Genomic DNA, 19,287 nt, shown 5'->3' on the forward strand with positions numbered 1-19,287 from the left:
CTGCTCCGTCAGCGAAACGTGCCAGTACATTGATCACCTAAAGAACGTTGCTTTGTCAAAGAACAACCAGGTGATGCTTGACTCCATCATGAAATTTCAGGACGAATTCTTTGCGCTTTTTTTGCGTGGAGTGAATTGTAATGATTGTTGCGAGTGAATGGTTGTATATGTTTGTAAGTTTTTTGCGTGATCAGTTATCTTGTTTTTTGTGCATGATGTGCTATGGGTTTTTTTAAATAAAGAATGAATGAATGTTTGTATTTTGTATGATGTTGTTGAATTAAAAAGCATTTTGTGTGATGTTTGCGTACGAATAAATTTTAACAAACTTTGTGCGTCTTTTTCTTTGAATTACAACGGTACAATTACACCGTACTATCGGTTAATGACAGCGAATCCGCTTTTTAGACTTGTACGGACGTGACATTAACGGTACGTGACAAGCTTTATTTGCTGAATGATCGAGATGCATGTGTAAACAATTATACTAGCGCTGATAAAGTCATTGCTTTAGTTTAATAAAAATATGAAATTAAATCAATCTATAAGATATTATTCTGTATTACCGGTATTCAATGTAAGTAAATTCTGTTATTATGCTTAGTTAATGGCAATGAGCATTTGTTTTACACTGTATGCAAACGACTGGGTGGGGTAACGACGTAGCAATACTACCAACTGACAAACCATCTTAAAATTGTGATCTGAATTCAACGGTCACCTGTGGACAACGGTCACTTTGGTCATTTCTATTGACTGACCGCTGAATTCAGGTTTGAGTGTATATATCATGTGTGTTTCCAACACTTTCATTGGAGACTTCTGGTCAGTTGCTAGTTCTGACCCTAAGGTAAGGCGTCAAAATACAAATTATATATTATCAAGTTAGCGGCAAGCATGTCAAGTTCACCAAACATGAAGCAACACATGTTATCGTCATTCCCAAACTCAAGTTAAAGAGAGACAATCAAGCAGATACAACGCATACTATATAGAGCGATATTACTCCTCTTAGTTTTCCTCTATATGCGCCTTCGTCTGCTACAATGCACCAAACGCGCATTATTGGTTTTAAACCTATATCCCGCTCAGCGCATATTATTACACAATATGCACACTCACAGCGTTATGTAGTATGCTCTAGTTCCCATCAAGACTTAAACTTGTTTGATTGTAGGTGAATACGTTGTAAATGCAGATAAAGAAATCTGGTGACCCAGGCGCAACAATGTCGACGAAGTTAAGCAGTTTTTGTTGCATTTCTGTGTCAGTAAAAAGGATTTAAGGAGGTGAAAAAACGAATAGATATTTGTGATGAAAGTGCATACACTATGACTGAGAGGTGGTCAATAAAACTGTGGTATATCAATGTAAATAGACCCAATTTTAAAAATGTGCTTTAACTACGGGTGTTTGTTTGTCATACTCTATGGAGTGTCAGTGTTTGTCATTGGTGAGTTCTATATATTCTTTCTTATTTGCTAAGCATAGAAAGTCTCTCTCGGGTTCAGCGTGGGTGATGTGCGGGCAAAAAAATGTGAATAGCTGTTTAACACTCTTGGATCTAGCGATCACAATGGCGGATTAGCTAGCGTGAAGATATAGGTTAACGTTATTTTTGTATGAAAATGCTTCACTAAACATTTCAAAACGAAATTAAATTATTGATGTAGTCGGTAATGGTTGATTTAAGAAAATACTTCGGCATCATTTTTAATGTTGCTAAGCAGAACATATAGTTTGATTTGTTGTGCTTGTTTGCAGGAACAACGAATGTAGGTTAATGATTCGCGTATTTGAATATTTTATCGTCTTGAATACCAGATTAGATATAACATTTATATATTGCCTGCATGCATTCACTTTATTATGTTATGGCAGTAACGATGTATCGAACCACACTTTAATATTTAATGAAGTTTTTTCATCAAAATTAGTTATATTTAAACAGGATCTTTATATTTTAAGAAGAATTTGATGTTTACTTTGTTTACTTTAAGATGCCATATCTTATCAGAATTTAGTTTCAACATGTGAAACCAATGAAAGTGAAGGCAAATTGACATGAGTGAAGACATATTCGTACGAGTCAGTTGCTTCAATCGGTAAAGAACTCAGTTGGCATCTTATTGAATCTATGCAGCAAAGAAAGAAAAAAACACGATATTTTGTCGGCGCGTTAACCGTGGACAAGCTAATGTGTGTTGGGCCATATTTGCAATCTTTCTGGCACCAGTTTTTTCACCATTCTTGGAATCCGACCGGGTCATTTGGAATGGGATAATTGCGTTTTCTGACTAAGATTGGAAAATTGGTGTTGTTCTAGTTTTGCCAACGAATACTCAAATTTGTTAATAAAAATTATGTATAATCATATATGAACTAAGTTTCAACTTAAAGAGCTGTATGGGATATGATTCAAATGTTGAGCATGAAACTAATACATTTTGTTGAAATCTTTAATTGGGATTTTTCTGACGGTCATTTGGGAAACATGTATACTTTATGAGATTTGTAAAGGGCCGAATTTTGCCAAAATATTAACCGAACTTCAATACTGCGTATTCAAATAAACCTTATGCATAGATGTTTTTTCTAATAGTAATTTTTCAAGGAAGACAGCAGCCGTAAATACGTAACTAATACCAATCATTAAGTTATGTCCTGTTATTGTAACAATGATTGGATTACATGATAATACGTTTATTCTTTTACAAAATTATATAACACATCCATTATTTGCATGTTGTTTTATTTCAATCTCTATTTCACAATTGACACTGATTTTCTAGATTGAAATAAAATGATTTGCAATTTGACACTATTTCAATTTAACGAACGTTTAATAACAATATAATGCACTATATTGAATTCTTTTCCAAATTTTCGAACCTCATAAATTTTGTAACTTTATGATAATACAACACAAACAACATACTTTTAATGTGGGCTGTAAAATGTATGGTATACTTCAATATTGCTATTTTATTCACATTTAATTTGCATCGAGTATTTCTTTCGTTCACTGTGTGATTCAGATAAGCAATTAAATTGAAGTAAAAACATACTTTTCTCCATTATATTTTCAGTAATGTTTATTTTGCCATTTTATTAAATGCACTCATATAGTTTAAACCGCATGCTTCATTTAATTTTCAATATCTCCATTACACTTTTAATGTATCATTGTACATTGTCGTTTATACAGTATACCATGCGTAATAATTGAAAACTTTGCGTAACACAATGGCTGCCTTGTCACTCGCATCATAAACATTTGAAGCTGCATTGTTGGAGTCAAGTTCAATGACTGAACATGTCATAATTACAAACAGTTATTTAATAACAAAAAGTTATATTTTTTACAATGAATATAAACATTTAATGTAACTTTTTATGTTATTCTGTAAAACTATAATTTATGAATTTATTCTGCAACAAGTACACTTAGAAAATAATAGGCGAACCTATGCTTACACTGAACCGATTAAATATAAACGCAACTGATTAGTCTTAAAATACTTTAATGTATTATTGATTTAATGGATTTGGTCTGTGCATATCATGCTTGAAGCCTGCATTGAACTTCCATAGGCGATGACACAGATTCGTTGTTTGTGGTATTTCTCATTTATGTGATTTTGTTCTGTTTTAAGTGCTTTTGTGCTCAGTCCATTGCTTTTGTGCCATGTCCAATGTTTTGCGCTTTGGCTTCTGCTTTTGTGTTGTATCTAGTGTTTTGTTCTATTCTAAAACAGTGCGTGCTATGTCTAGTGTTGTGTGCTGTGTGCTGTGTCTAGTGCTTTTGTTCTTTTTCTAATGCTTTAGTGCTGTGTCTTTTGCTTTATATGCACTGTCTAGTGTTTTATGATGTGTCTAGTGCTTTTGCCCTGTTTCTTGTGCTTAAGTGTTGTGTCTATTGCCTTATTTGCAGTGTCTAGTGTTTTTATGCTGGTTTTAACTCTTTTGTCCTGTTTCTAGTGCTTCAGTGTTGTGTCTATTGCTTTATTTGCAGTGTATAGTGCTTAAATGCTGCATCTATTGCTTTTATGCTGTGTCTAGTTCTTTTTAGTTGCGTGTGGTACTCTCTCTGCAGTGTCAAGTGTCTCTGTTTTGTGTCAAACTGTTTGCTAATCAGCCACTTACCATAAATAAAGGACTTTGTACAATAGTGATCTTTCCTGTCGGTGTAGATAGTGTTTCACTTTTTTTATAACAATATTTTTTCACATTTGGTATATCGGCCTTTTTACCATTTTGGAGGATACTGATTAGTGATATGTTTACTTTTATAAAAATAAATGACATTTGTGAAATTGTTTGTAAGCACTTATGGTTGATACAAGTTAATTTGTTAATGTTTGTGGGTGTGAAACGGTTCGAACATTACTTACAGAAGTTTGTGCATTACGTATTACTGACTTGTCATTATAAATAAATGAAATATATATTTGTTCTTCTTCCCGTTTAATATGAAATACTTCCGCCCTGTGTGGTCACTTTCCCGAGGGGAGCACACCTCAATTTATAACAATTTTCATTTACCCACATTGAAAGTCGTTCATAAAAAGGTGTCATATGGGAAAATAATACATGATAAACACTCATTCGTTTTTAATGTATGTAATGTATATTTTATTCTGTATAAGTCTAAGTTATAATTTCACTCTCTTTTTTTTACTTTAACGGATACTGAATTGCGATTATTAAATGAAATACATAATTGTCAGTTTTATGTTTGCATATGAAATACTTTCCTATTGAATGGTCTGGTGCCTGAGGGGAGCAATACTCAATTTGTTACATATTACACACAGCTACATTCATACTTTATAAATGTATTATCTGAAAGCAATACACGACAAACAATCTTTCATTTTTATGATGGTAGTGTATATTGTATCAGTATAAGTAATAATTTTAAATTGATGTTTCAATCAATATCTTTCTATAGATTATTTAAATCTAAATGTTAATTAATATATACGAAGAAACATCCATATAGGTAAATGATTCTTCTTATATATTAAATAACGTTTATATATTAATCCTCTAAAAAGTTCAACAGATTAGGAAGTCGACTTTTGTGTATTTCTTCTATATTGCCAAAAGTACTGGTTGTAAGATGTTTCCGAAGAACACAGCACTACACTGGCTTGATTCGTTTTAGTGAATAACCACAATAATTTTCCGACACATTCATGAAGCATAATTTGAAACAAAATTCTTGGTACTACGCAGAGCAAGCCAGATGCTTAAACAATTATGATGTAGTCTTTTTTTGTTCGAAAGCGTTTGGCCCAAAGCTCTTGTGGACCAATTATTTGAAGCAAGGACATGTATTTGGCCCTGCAATGGGGGCGTTATTAGTTCAATAAATGTATTTTATCAATGTTTTTGCTATGTACTTCCAACATTGATTGAATTGTTATTGACTTCTTTTTGCATCGCTAGTTTTGTACTTTCTATGTATCCAAAGAAGGTCTTTGTGTTTTAGACCCATTTTTGCCTTTGTATGTGTGTTGTTAGTGCGTGCATATAATTTGTCACAACACACCACACAATACACAAGGTTTAGCGATAATAGTTAGTCATGGTTCGTCGTCCGTCGTCGCAGTCGTCTAATCTTCGCTGTCAACAATTATTAAAGAATCTTCCTATTACCACTATGTAGATTTAAACCAAAATAAGAAGGATTGTTCCTAAGGTGGTCTTTAAACAATTCGTCAAAAATTGGAATAAATTTGGAATATTATGAAAACTCATGTTCATTGGCAAATTTATCATCATTATTCGATTTATTAAAACATGGCTGCAAGGGGGTGGTCTGCTTTCCGTTTATGGTTATATGGATTTACAAATGTTCATTTGATGACTAACATTTATATTTCATTATATTTTATTAATTTTTCGTTTGAAACCTCAGGATTAATTATTCACCACATTGATCCGCATCGTCTTACATTCAATAACTTTCTTACACGTCTCTTCAATCAAAGTGAATAAAAGTAAAAAAGTGAGTGATTCAAGGCCTACCTGTTCCTCTTGCTGTGGAAAAGCACGGTCTTCGTGTATTCGATTGTGAAATGGAGATACAAATTTATTGGTTTGTGTGTTTATGTTTTATTTAGTTGTGGATATGACATTTGTTTCATTATAATTCGATTAAGTACGGACATATTTTTTCATTGCAATACACGTGTTTAATTTCGATGTTGCGTACGTTTAGTACATTTTTGCTTTTGATATCTGCTAAGTCTTTGCGTGGTTAATGTTGATAAGGATATAAGCCTGATGTCTGCTCTCTTAAATTTGCTATGGATATAAAATGCGATTTTTAAAATGTTTCATTATTATGTGAATATTCATTTGCAATGAGTTGACCTCAATTGTTCTTATATGTATATATTGCGCTTATCTTACTTAAAGAAAGTGAGCTGCGTAGAATGTTGACAATGTCAAATTTATGTATGTTACAAATGACCTAAGAATGTCAATAAAGGATTTCACTTTTGTGAGGTGAAAACACACAATTCAACTTAATAGAAATTTAATAATTGTACTTGACCTATTTTCAAGTTTGGATGAAATAGATATGCTTGTTAAACGTACATTGAACCTGACAATCCTAAAAACCTTACAATATTGTGATAACAATAAAATCTGTCATATATAAAACGTTTTAAATTTGACTAAAGACATAATATGGCGGATGAACTCTCCAAGAGCTCAGTAAATGAAAGGATGCCGATTGCATTCTAACAAGGATACAGGAAAGTAACCGAGTCTAAAATGCGTTCCTTAGTACAGACAAATAGGAATTTGTCAACAAAACTGATCCTCTATAAGTCAAGAGAGATGACGATTGCGTGAACAAAAAGTAATTACTTTTAAACACACAAATAAGTGCTTACATACAAATGTAAAAATAATAAAACTTTTCATATTGTTATATGTCTTTTTTTGTTTTAAACTGAACATTTCCGTATTTACTAGTTTGCGCAAGTTACTATCAAATAATCGACGTTGAATTTCATATTGGATACGAGATAATATAGCAAATATACGTTGGAGGGCTTTGCGTCAGATCGTAATTTAGATTAAAGTGTGTTATCATATTCTTAATATCGATTTGCTGTCTCAACTTACGGTCTGTGCTTCGTATTGTTCCTATTTGATCTAGATTCATTTATAAAACTTATGTCACACATGTTGACATTTTCGCTCGGCATTTTTATGTTGCTATCGTATTGTATTTTGAAAGCCGTACATAAATGCGGACGATTAAGTGACACACGTAGTAACACAAAACAGGGTGCGCGGATAACAGACGTTATTAATGATTCGGATGCTTCTCGGAAAGGAGAGAATGTAGTTGCAGGTTTATTTTCTTGGGTGGGAAACGAATTTACCCAAAACTTTTATTAATTGAACTCGATGCCCGGGCATTCTTTTTATTTTTCATACGTCCAACGATTCGTTTCAGTATCGAAGTAAATAATGCATTGAATTTGATTAACTTTATTATTATAAATTGAACTTGATCATTTCGTCATTTGTCAATTAGTTCAGCAACATTGCTGTTTTTAGGGAGTAACCCATGTTATTACAAATATGATATTTGCTTGGGATTCATTCGTTTCCACACCAGATCTAAGGTTTTAAATGACTGAATTTGATTGAACGTTTAATGCAGTACTTTGATGTGTATAAAATGCTCATAGCAAATGAGCTTTTTTTCAAGGAGCTTTTGCCCTTTCTTACCATTAAGACATGTGTTTGCTGTGAAATATCTATGGAACTTATTTATCAATTTAAATGAGAGTTTTAGGAAAACAACATAGAATGTCGCACATTGTTTGATATCGTTTCGGTCATGTGACTTCTTGTCGTGACATAATTATTAGTATTTGCTTTATGAAGACCACTTCTTGCAAGTGGTGGAAGGGTTATTATCCTATACCACTAATGTACACCCTGAAGATGCTATGTACTGTGTGTAAGACCCGTGTAAAAGCTCAAAGATCAAGGCTCACGCTAAGGGGTCAAATAACAAATCAATCAATCAACTCGAGGGGTTAACACGAAAAACTGACTGCAATCGTTTCAGGAAAGGACTTTTGGTAAATTGTGTATGGCAACAGTCACGGCTATATTGTATTAACATATTTTTCATTAAATGCACTCTATTAAAATCATTAAGGTGGTATGTGATTTGGTAAGTATCTGTACACATATTAATTCAGGTATGATGTGATTTGTTTGGTATCTGAGTCGGTGGATGTTGATCAATAAATAACCATTCTGGTGTGCTGTGTTTCTTATGGTATCAGTGCCAGTGGATGTAAATCAGAAAGTAACAACGATGATGACTTGTTTTTTGGTCGATAACGTTGCAGAGGAGTGTGTTTTTATCGATAACTGTGCACGTAAGATGTGATTTGATTGGTATCATAGAAAGTGAGATACAAATGAGTTGTTAATAATTCTGAATGCTTTTATTAATAAGTTAGAAACTGCTTGGACTAGATTGAGTAGATAGTTACGCAATGTCGGAATCATCTTGTATTATTAATGTTGACTACGTGTGTCCAAAGGTCTCTCAGAAGGCATAGCATATGCTTTATTAGTGAAGTATTATGTGTCCTATTATTAATTTCGTAAATCATGCATTTCAATCAATTATTCATTTTTATCGTAAAGTTACACATACTTTGTGAGGTACCATGGCAGGTAGATCTATTAGTTATGGTTCAAAATTAATGAACACACTACTACGTCAATGTGGAAAAAGGCATCAATATTGGATTAACCTTTTCTTTACGCTTATGCTTATGCTCTATTGGCAGGTTGCATTAATTTTAAGTGACACATTTTAAGTCAAATAGATAACTGCACATGTTAATGCATGCTTTAAGTGATTTTACTAACCAAATGTTTCTTTGTATGCAATAAAATAATCCCCCCCCAGGTATGAAACTGTGCCCATGCATGTATGAAAGCAGTTTAAAAAGACAGCAAAACTGATCAAAACACGAATGAATTAGTTATAAAGAGCATTCACGAAAAAAAGTCTATAATATACTAACGGTTTATATAGAAAGCAAGAAGCATATATAAGAAAAATACGCAGTTGTCTGTGAGATAATGACCTATCACGGTCTTATTCCAAATTCACATAGAGAGTTTAGATTCATTTTCGTTTCAATAAAATGCAGATAACAAGTATCATTAATAAATGTTAGTCATGATAAGTCTAGTACTAACATGTTCATCGAACTTTCTGTTTGATATTTCTTTCAGAATATATTTATAAACATTTTATTACTTTCGATTACACATAAAATTAAAATACTTTAATTGAAAACGCCTTTATTTTAAGCTGAAGCTGTATGAACAACTCAAACTAATTCAAACACTGTAATCGTTTACGAATTTATTTACAAAAACTTGTTGCGAATGGGTAAATAATTGCTCTATTACGAGTATTATCGAGTATTTAAGACAATTGCAAATGACTGTATTGTTCCAAAATACTTTTGAAATTATTATTTATTATTACACTATACGTCCGGCAAATTCATAATTATCTTTCATTTATTACTTATTATAAAGCAACGCACAATCGATTGACCATTTGTTGATACTCTAACTGTAAACATCATCAGATATTTTCTCCGTTGCTTGTCTCCGTTGTCATGAAAATGTACCTTGTAAACACTATAGAAGATTCATGTAAAGTCCAATCGTCACAAAACTTGGCCAGAATATATTACCCATTTATATCTCGTCGGAGTTAAAAACTGGGTCACGTCAAAAATTTATCGACCGAGTTTGAAAATGGTACCAGTCCTTGAAAAAAATTGCCTCCAACAGGCATACATTTTCATTTTTTCTTTGCTAAAAATAAACAGTGTCAACTAGGCAGAAGTCATATTGTTTTCACAATACTCATTAAACGCTGTCAGAACATTTGGTTTTATGATTTATCGGCCAATTAAAAAATGGTTACGGTCCTTGAAAAAAGGCCAACAAGGGTTGCTGCAGTTTTCCCTAGATAGCTATTATAATACCTTGAAAACACTAGAGGTTCCATGTATTGCCAAATCTCCCTGCAACTTGGTCAGAACATTTTGTCAAATGATATATCGAATGACTTCAACGGTGGATCATATGGGATCAAATCTAGGTCACTTGGTAAAAAATTAACACTCTTATGGTCGTTTTTTTTCTCAATTGTGATGTTAGCAAAATTTGTCTCAATCATACGTCGGTCGATTGCAAAGCATTGAAGCGTGCAGTTAAATTAGTTCACGTGGTATTATGTAAGAAAACGCTTGCAAACACTGTAGAGTCCTACTTTAATGACGAATGACCTAGGGTTCTGACATTTAATGTTAACCAATTTGAAGTATAGTTAAACCCCACATTAACCAAAAATTAATCACAAAATATACATTTATATCAGGAAGGAGTCGTTGTAAGTGTTTACAAATGTTTTTTACATATATTAATTGTACATGTAAAATATAGATAGTAAATATTGTTGAATACATAAGTTCATTTTTAGTACCAAATACCTGTTCAGACATTGATCACTTATTGCGACGCGTGAATAACTAATTTACATATTTTTAAGTGTGCGTGTTTTTCAATGATTTAGGTTTACAAAATAGTTAAATGCACACAAAATAACTTATCGTGCCACAGGCTAATCCATTGAAAGGGGGTTTGGCTATAAGCTATAGTGGTTGATTTCTGCTACATCGATCTTGTGTGTCATAGGGTTAGAAGAAGGTCGCCAACACGTCAACTCGAAATATATGTAGCTATAAATACTTCCGCCAGAACAACACAAATGTACACATCTTGGGACAATTGCGACCTATATCGCAATTTTTAGTTGACGTGCTGTGGTGTTGACGATTTTCAATCACGCAAACACGCCGACATAAGAGAACGACAAATATACCCGACATAAAAACATAATGCCAAATATGACATCTGACAATTATGACGATTATGGCATTTGTCGCTCTTGCTTTGTTTTTGTGGTGTTTTCGTGTTAGCGACCTTCAAACCAGCCAACACGTCTGAAAGAATAACGATATGGCCGAAGAGAGCCACCCTAATGCTCTTATTATGTTAGTTAAGAAGATAATTGAGAATAGAAATGAATACATCTTAATATAGCTATAATATAGCTATTTCCCTGGAAGCTTTTATTTGCTTTTGCTTTAATTTACTGTAAAAACAAATTATCAGGTGTTGAGATATATACAACGTTTATCTTTTGATAAATAAGATAAGGGAAAGGTCTTAGTTTACGATAACACCGAAGATGTTCCACTGCACCCATAAAGCACAAGTTATACGGCAGCAGTATTGAATATGGCAAACTCTAGCAATATTAACAAGATAGGCATTGTTTTCATACACTTTAATATTAGTTACTGAATGTTTCATTTTCTGAAATTGTGGCGTTTTAGCATACGATGTTCTGAAGGTATCTTACTATTCATTTAATCTGTTTCCATATATTACATGGATTCCCTTTTCACTATTTAATAGAACAAAATTGGAAATTATTACTCGCTTAAAAAGTTGAACTCATATAAAAAGCACATTATTTACCTAATAGAAACAAAAAAAAACCACACATTATAACTGACAACCGTTAACTAACAAATGTGTTGTTTCACAGAAATAAATTCAACTAAGATCTTTAACTACTTGGAATGGTTGTCCTCTTGCAGTGTCATGTTTCATGTTCCGTAATGTTAGGTAAGATCTATGGTACCTTAAATAAAGACATTCATGGAATGGTGCCTTAGTGGTCAGTTAATGTCATCACCTGAATGTTCATAAAATATTTAATTTCATTTTAATGTGTGCAAGTACATCAACAATAGTGAATAGAAATTTGTATTTGTGTTATTGGTACGAAAGGGCAGCACGGAGCACAGAGCATAACCCTCGCTGACTATGTCGTCGAATATACTGTTACATCAGAAGAGAATAAACGACAGTTAGCGTTTCTTTGTTTGTTAAGCAGCTACGCAAGTTGATTCTTGTTTGGTTTTGTGTTTTCGTAGTGTTGAGAGTATTCAAAGCTATTTGGTCGCTAACCTGATATACTCATATGCCAACACGGATATAACAAAAAAATGCAAGTAAATGGTACATCATTTCAATACGTTATATCTATTTCAGTATCAGGTACAAATATACCTCAAGAAGACGTGGTGTTTTCAACCATTAATACCTTGGAAGTAAAAAAAAATAGTCACGTGGTCATTGACTGCAACGTGACGTCACGAGCGCCCGTTCTTTCGTTCACATGGCGCCACAACGGCCAGATCATCAAGCTACCTCAGAAGCGGGTCTTCATGGCAACAAACGGGTCATTAGTCATCGACAAAATCACTAGCAAAAGTCGGAGGGATGACAGCGGTCTGTACGAATGCCACGTGACTAACGCGTTAGGTGCTTTCATAAGGGCTATGATAAATGTCGTCATTGCCAGTAAGTAGTTTTCGGATATTTTACTTTTGGACAGAATATGTTTAAATAATGGTAGTTTCGCGTGTACTTGAATAGCTTATGTGTGTAGTTCGTACTTTACTCCTCTATGTTGACTTCATAATTAAAGGACGTAACAAGCTAAAAGTATATGCAATATTAATACAACATATTCTTTTAACAACAGCAAATGTGTATTATCTTAAGTTAGTTGTTATCGCTTAAAATGCCTGCGATTAATTGTTACTATATTCCAAAGCGTAATAAGCAGTATTTTGACTTCTTTATGCCTTCGCATAAAAGTATACATCTGACAATGTGAGATTTGTTTCAAGTCGTCTGAAACAAATCTGTTCGTCCTGGTTATATTCAAAACAATTAAAGTGAATTTGTTTATATGAACACTATATTTGCTATTAATCATTTCTTTACGAACAGAATTTAGCGTTATATCAAAACTCCGGTCTAGCCTTCTCTCTCCGGTTAAGCTTGCTCAACAAAGCAGTATATCTTGGCTTACTAGTATGGCTTGCCAGATACCGGTATACAGATTGTCAAATTCCGTTATTGATACCCTAAATCCGATCTACAGATTTGTGTTGTGGGTAACTTCTTACTGCCCTAAACGTAAAATAATTGACGATCAATATAAATGATGCAATTTTGCTTTTGGAGTCGTTTCTTCATATTTTATTTTGTTTCGCATGTATTGTGTATTGTGTGTCAACTCCATACACACCTGTTTGTCCCATAATGTAGGCGACCTTTATCGTATTACAGAGTTGTCAAAAGGAACGTTAATATTACAACATATATGACGACCAACGTATTGTATGTTGTTGATGTTGTGCTTTTAGTTGTTAAAAGAGTAACAAATGTAATCCATCTTGAACGGGGTTTCAAACGTGTATTATTTGTTTCGCTCCGTCTTATAATGAGATATTCCTAGAGGATGGCACCTAACCGTGAAATATAATATAATGTGTACTTGATTATAGATTAAGTAGCTTAAGCTTAAATTACACTGAATGAAAACAGTTTTCAGAGTTTGGCATGTAACTCAACACACTGACCGTAATAGAAAACCACTTTGAAGTAGAAATCCCACGCATTCTATTTGCGTTGGAAGCCACAAAAGTGAATTATTACATTCATTCACTGATTGACGCAATTTCCATAACGTATGCGATGTGTTTTTGTATTAGTATGTTCACGAACATAACTAAATACATTTATATTACGTTCACAAAATTAATTGTAGACGACAAGTTTTTGTTTTACGTTCATATTTACGTGAAATATACTTTTTTAAGAGTTGACATATTTCATTTTAAACACGAATTTAGACAGAATATAGGAAATGAAACCTAAGCATATTTACGTAGTATTTTTTTCGTGGACAGTTTACTGAAATTTCTATGAGTGCTACACCGGACGTCAGCGAGTGTACACGTTAAAACTATTCCTAGTGAAGGTCACAATTTAATGTCAAAAGCCAAACATCAGAAATCAAAAGCATACATTTTTATCCCCCGCAATAGGCGGAGGGATATTGTTTTGGCGTTGTCCGTCCTCCCGTCCGTCCGTCTTTCCGTCCTTTCGTCTTTCCGTCCGTCCGTCCGGCCGGCCGGCATTTTTGTGTCCGGAGCCATATCTTGGAAGTGCTTTGGCGGATTTCTTTGAGTATATATATTGATAAGAGGATGATGAACGCCAAGTGGCATTGTACACCATCTGTTAATAACGGAGTTATGGTCCTTTGTATTTAAAAAAATGCTTTTTAGCTGAGTGTCAAATATAACACTTTTGTGTCCAGAAGCATATTGGCGGGGGATATCAATTCAATGAATTTGCTTGTTTAACTTGGTAACGAACGAAACATGTCCTACGGTCAAAAGGAAAAGTCACCGTTTATTATAAAAGTCAGATAGTTTAAAAGGGATCTTTTCACGGTTTGGTTAATTGACAAAATTGAAAAAAAGTTGTATCAGATTCGCAAATTTTCGGTTTAGTTATGATATATGTGAGGAAACAGTATTACTGAACATTTGCCATGGTCTAATATAGCCATTATATGCATCTTTTGACGATTTAAAAACCTAAAAAGTATAAAGCGTTGCAACGCGAAACGATTGAATAATTTGGAGAGTTCTGTTGTTGTCGTTTAAATTTATGAAACTACGAAGATTGCTTATATAACGTATAAAATACGCATATTATGTGTGCTTGGCAGGATAGCTCAGTTGGCAATTGCGTTTTAACTTCAGGATTCCTGGGGTCATAAGTTCGAGCCCTGCTGCGGTCCATTTTTTTTCCTTTTTTAAATTTTATTTTTGATTTTTTACTGGAGCTTTTAAAATTTAATGTTTACATTTATCAATATAAGCATTTAAGGACTAACTTCAAAACATGCCAAAATCTGTGAAAAAAAACCTTTAAACCAACTAATACTTTGTCAAGAGCGTACTTTTTCAAGTATGTGTGGATGGTCAAGTTACTAAGCAGAAGTGGCCGATTGCGTTTAAAAGTCTCAATTCAACGTCTACGGTCAAAACAAAGTATTCAGCATAATAAGGACTTTTAGAATATTGTTTAAAAGTTAAAACGGACTTCAACGGATTTGAACAGGCCGACACTTAGTCCCTTGGCCAAAGGCAAAGATCACAGTTCAATGTCAATGCTCGTATTTAAGAACGTAAACGTGTAATAGAACTTCTAAAATACTTGCGTCAATAACGACTTTATTGAAGAGTGTAAGTTTCTCTTGTTTTAAAGCGGGTATATACGATTTTGTCAAATATTTATGAATTTATATAAAATGTGTAAAAAACGTATTATATATATATTTCAATATAAATTAAAATAAAAGTTACGAAGAACATGTGTTGAAAAATGCGAAATAAGCCAGATATTTAATTCTGAAATTGAAAACGGCTGTACAGCCGAATTCGCCAGCATGTATATCATACATGTACGATGTGAATCTAAACTTAGTTTAACGGTTTATTTGAATTCCTGCAACGAAATCTATTCATACGACTCACGAACACTAACTCCAATCCTAATACAAAGACGAATGCTTCGGTTATTGTAGGAAAATATGTACATCACAATCGGCTTTGGCCGCTAAATTGTCTTTGCTGCATTTTATGAAATTCGACTTAAATATATAATTTTTCTTGCCTATTTTGTGTAATTGTAACATATTCTATCAATATATTACAATTAAACACATATAAAAATCGTATATACCCGCTTTAATAGATTTTAACCTTTCCATCGGTATATATTTTTGCGACTTGTTAGGTGTATCCGTCATAAATATTAACTATAAAGTTAAATTAATTATTGTATTATGTTGGCTTATATTATTGCACACACCAAAACGCGAGAGCAAACACCACTACCACAGTCACAATGGCCATCAACTTTATGAGTTCTTATATAATTTAGTAGAGTGAACATAGTAAACAAATTATAAAACATATTACTCCGTAAGGGTTAACTTCAGTTAGACATGTTTTATTCCAGAGTCCTCTGTCACAATATCACCAGAATCTGCTAACGTCACCGAAAGTGGCATTGCTAGATTTGTGTGCACGTCGACCATAGATGAGAATTCACCTCACGTGTTTGCTTGGAAACACCCAGATGGAACACACATCCCCTCAACTGACCTCAGGTATTACAATAATCAAACTCTGACGGTACCCGTATACTGTCCGCGCCCCAAAAAAATAAAACGGGTATGTGAATTCCGTGTGCATATGGCTCAAACTGGCAATGATTGTTCGAAAGAAAGATCATTTTTCACCTTATAATTTGATAACGTTGCATGTTTTAAATATAAAAAAAACATCATAGTAATCAACAAAATGACTTCATAAAACATTTCTATGTTTTGGTAACGATGACAGATTTCGAAACGCATTCGGTAAAACAAATGAAAAAAATAAAATATACATAACACCAAATAGTTGAACTGCCACTGAACCATTCAGAATATTTGTAACAGCGCGGTGCTGGAGGCGTCGACGGTGACAAATTGACTTTCAAAACCGTTCACAGATACACGCTGTTCTTATATACATTTACCAATAGCCGATAGCAGATCTCTAATGAGATGAAATATATTCCTTGAAAGTTTCCTGTGTTAATTATTTTTAATTCTTTAAAAAGATTAATTTTACTTGCGGAAAAATGGTTTTGTAACACGAGCAACAAATATATAATTGTTGTTTTCTTATCAGTTATTTTTATAAACCTTCATAAATGTTTATGTCTCCTTTCGTAGATATGCATTTATGTCTCACGCTTAAAAGCCATATGTTTGCGATTTTTCTTTTTGTTTATTTACACAGAAAAAAAACACGCACACCAGCGCACAGAAATTGAACACATAAAGTGCGTTACCTCAGTTAAAGATCAGGACACTGTTGAGGGGAACATTTGAATATTAAGACAAGTTGAAAAGATTGATAAATAGAGAATAACAGGTTACTACCTGATCTTTTTTCAATATATAAGGCAATACTTAGAATACCGAGCTTAAAACTATTTAAATTGAGTTTTAAATAATATCTAGCTCCGTTACAAACATAATAAGGCAAAACCGCACCATTTTTACCCTGCCACTTTTGTTTTAACCCATTTTTGCCTAGCATCTAGAAAAACGGCCTTGGCAAACAGCGTAGACCCAGATGAGACGCCGCATGATGCGGCGTCTCATCAGGGTCTGCGCTGTTTGCTTAAAGGAATTTCTGAAAGAAATATTATAAATATAGAAATAAATATGCTAGACATCCCTAATTTTGAAAATAAATTGATCCAATTTATGCATACATGGGTTAACTATACAATAAAAAAGCACTGAGCGTGAAGCAGGTTGCGAGCCTAGTTTGATAAACCACTTAATACGCTTAACGGTTGTTTTGCGAGCAAACATTTTTCTAGGCCTATGATTTTGTCACTAATACACTCTGACAAGGTCAAGTTCTTTCTTGCAATTAGAATCTTTAGTAATGTCTCCGATTTCAAGGCACCGCTGAACCTATCTCTTAATGAGACTCTACATATCTCGCCATGTGCACCATGTTCTGATTTATCAGTGGCATAAGGAATTGTGGCATACACCTAGTTATTCGCTCTTGCGTTTAGCGTGAAAGGATCATATTTCCGTATATTATGAATAACTAAAAAGCTTTAAGATATTTAAAGTTTTCACAATAAGCTACTATGATAAATAATTTATAAAAGAAAGAAGTCGTTATTTTCACTAATTGTTTCACTAGTTTTACTCTTTCCATGTACTGGAAAGTAAATGCCATATTTACATCATTGGCGAATAAGTAATCTAGTATTTTGCGCGATATTTTCTTTACTTTAAATATCGTGCTTCATTTTGAATGCCGCCTCTCACCCCTTGAGGTCAACACGTGACAATCAAAGTCAAGCACGTCAAGTACCACCATTAAAGTTCATTTTGAAATGTTAACCGATCGTTCATTCATGAATAGTAATTTAAATGGACTCTTTCACAGCTTGTAAAAATAGCATTACAAAAGTCGATTAAGCATAACCTATTATGAAAAAAGCATTTTTGTTTTAAACTTGTTTCTATGTAAAGAGTGATATTCTTCTTTTTGAGTACAATTCATAGTTTCAGTTTGTAATCATCAAGAGTGACATAAGAAGATATTTACTGGCGTTACTAGCGTTATTTCGTTTCATGTTGACGACGCAACTTAAACAAATTAGCGTCATGCGATTGGTCAGCCACAGCCTATGTAGCCAAAATGTTATCTTGACCGAAAGTATAATAGTAACGTAAATAGGGTATAGCTTGTGAATAGGGTATAGCTTGTGATAAGACGTCATGCATGTTTCAGGATTACTTCAATCGCGGGCATTCTTCAGATCCACAACGTAACACGCGCTGACGCGGGAAAGTACACGTGTCAGGTGTTTCATCCCTCACGTGGTACAGAGTTTGAAGAAATCAGTGCCTTGCTCAATGTTCAACCAGGTATGCACGCGCGGTTACCATTTGAGTCTTATACTGCGAAGATTGGGAGAGTTCACATTTCGTTTGTAGTGGTACTTTCCTTCGTTTTTTGTTGAATACATGTATGTATGTTAATTGCTGAATGCTTGTACACGATTGATGATGGGTGGTGTTATGTTAAGGTCCGCGTTAATACGGTATTTAAAGCCTATAATGATAGTATTTGTAATCTAAACATATATGAAATACATGCCTTACAGTGCTGTAGGACATTTGTAAGATGACAGAATTCATGTTGCTTTTAAAGCCAAACGTAGCGTTAAAAATGTTTCAATACAATTGACATACTGAAAAAGCTTATGATTTTGTTATCAAAACATATTTTCAAAACAAGAGTAAAGTGCGGTTACATTTTTAGCTCACATGTAACGAAGTGACACGGTGAGCTTATGTGATCGTGTGATGTCCGGCGTCCGTCGTGCGTGCTTGCGTCCGTCAACAATTTGTTTGTGTAGACAGTAGAGGTCACAGTTTTCATCCAATTTTTATGAAATTTTGTCAGAATGTTTATCTTGATGAATCTGGGTTGGGATATGGGTCATCTGGGGTCAAAAATTAGGTCAACGGGCCAATTCTAGTAAAACCTTGTGCAGATGAAAGAGGTCACAGTTTTCATCATGTCTTAATAAAATTTTGTCAGAATGTATTAATTGATGAAATTTGGCTTGCGATTGTATATGGGTCATCTGAGATCATAAAGT

The 19,287-nt window shown here is 33.6% G+C and overlaps 1 protein-coding gene across 3 annotated transcripts in view; it reads left to right on the forward strand.

Annotated features, from left to right (window-relative positions):
• Nucleotides 1-1,087: 1,087 nt before the first annotated feature.
• Nucleotides 1,088-19,287, forward strand: part of LOC127877489 (protogenin-like) — a 323,646-nt gene continuing 305,446 nt past the window's right edge. For 2 of the 3 annotated variants that reach the window (XM_052423422.1, XM_052423421.1), the window contains exons 1-4: nt 1,109-1,453; nt 12,214-12,525; nt 16,054-16,204; nt 18,411-18,547. In XM_052423422.1, the coding sequence (XP_052279382.1) occupies nt 1,393-1,453; nt 12,214-12,525; nt 16,054-16,204; nt 18,411-18,547 (661 nt within the window). In that variant the 5' untranslated portion in view covers nt 1,109-1,392. Of the gene's footprint in view, nt 1,454-12,213; nt 12,526-16,053; nt 16,205-18,410; nt 18,548-19,287 lie in introns of all 3 variants that reach the window. The other variant, XM_052423423.1, reaches the window with a different exon arrangement.

Source organism: Dreissena polymorpha, chromosome 4 (assembly GCF_020536995.1).
Source record: "Dreissena polymorpha isolate Duluth1 chromosome 4, UMN_Dpol_1.0, whole genome shotgun sequence".
Lineage (NCBI taxonomy): Eukaryota > Metazoa > Mollusca > Bivalvia > Myida > Dreissenidae > Dreissena > Dreissena polymorpha.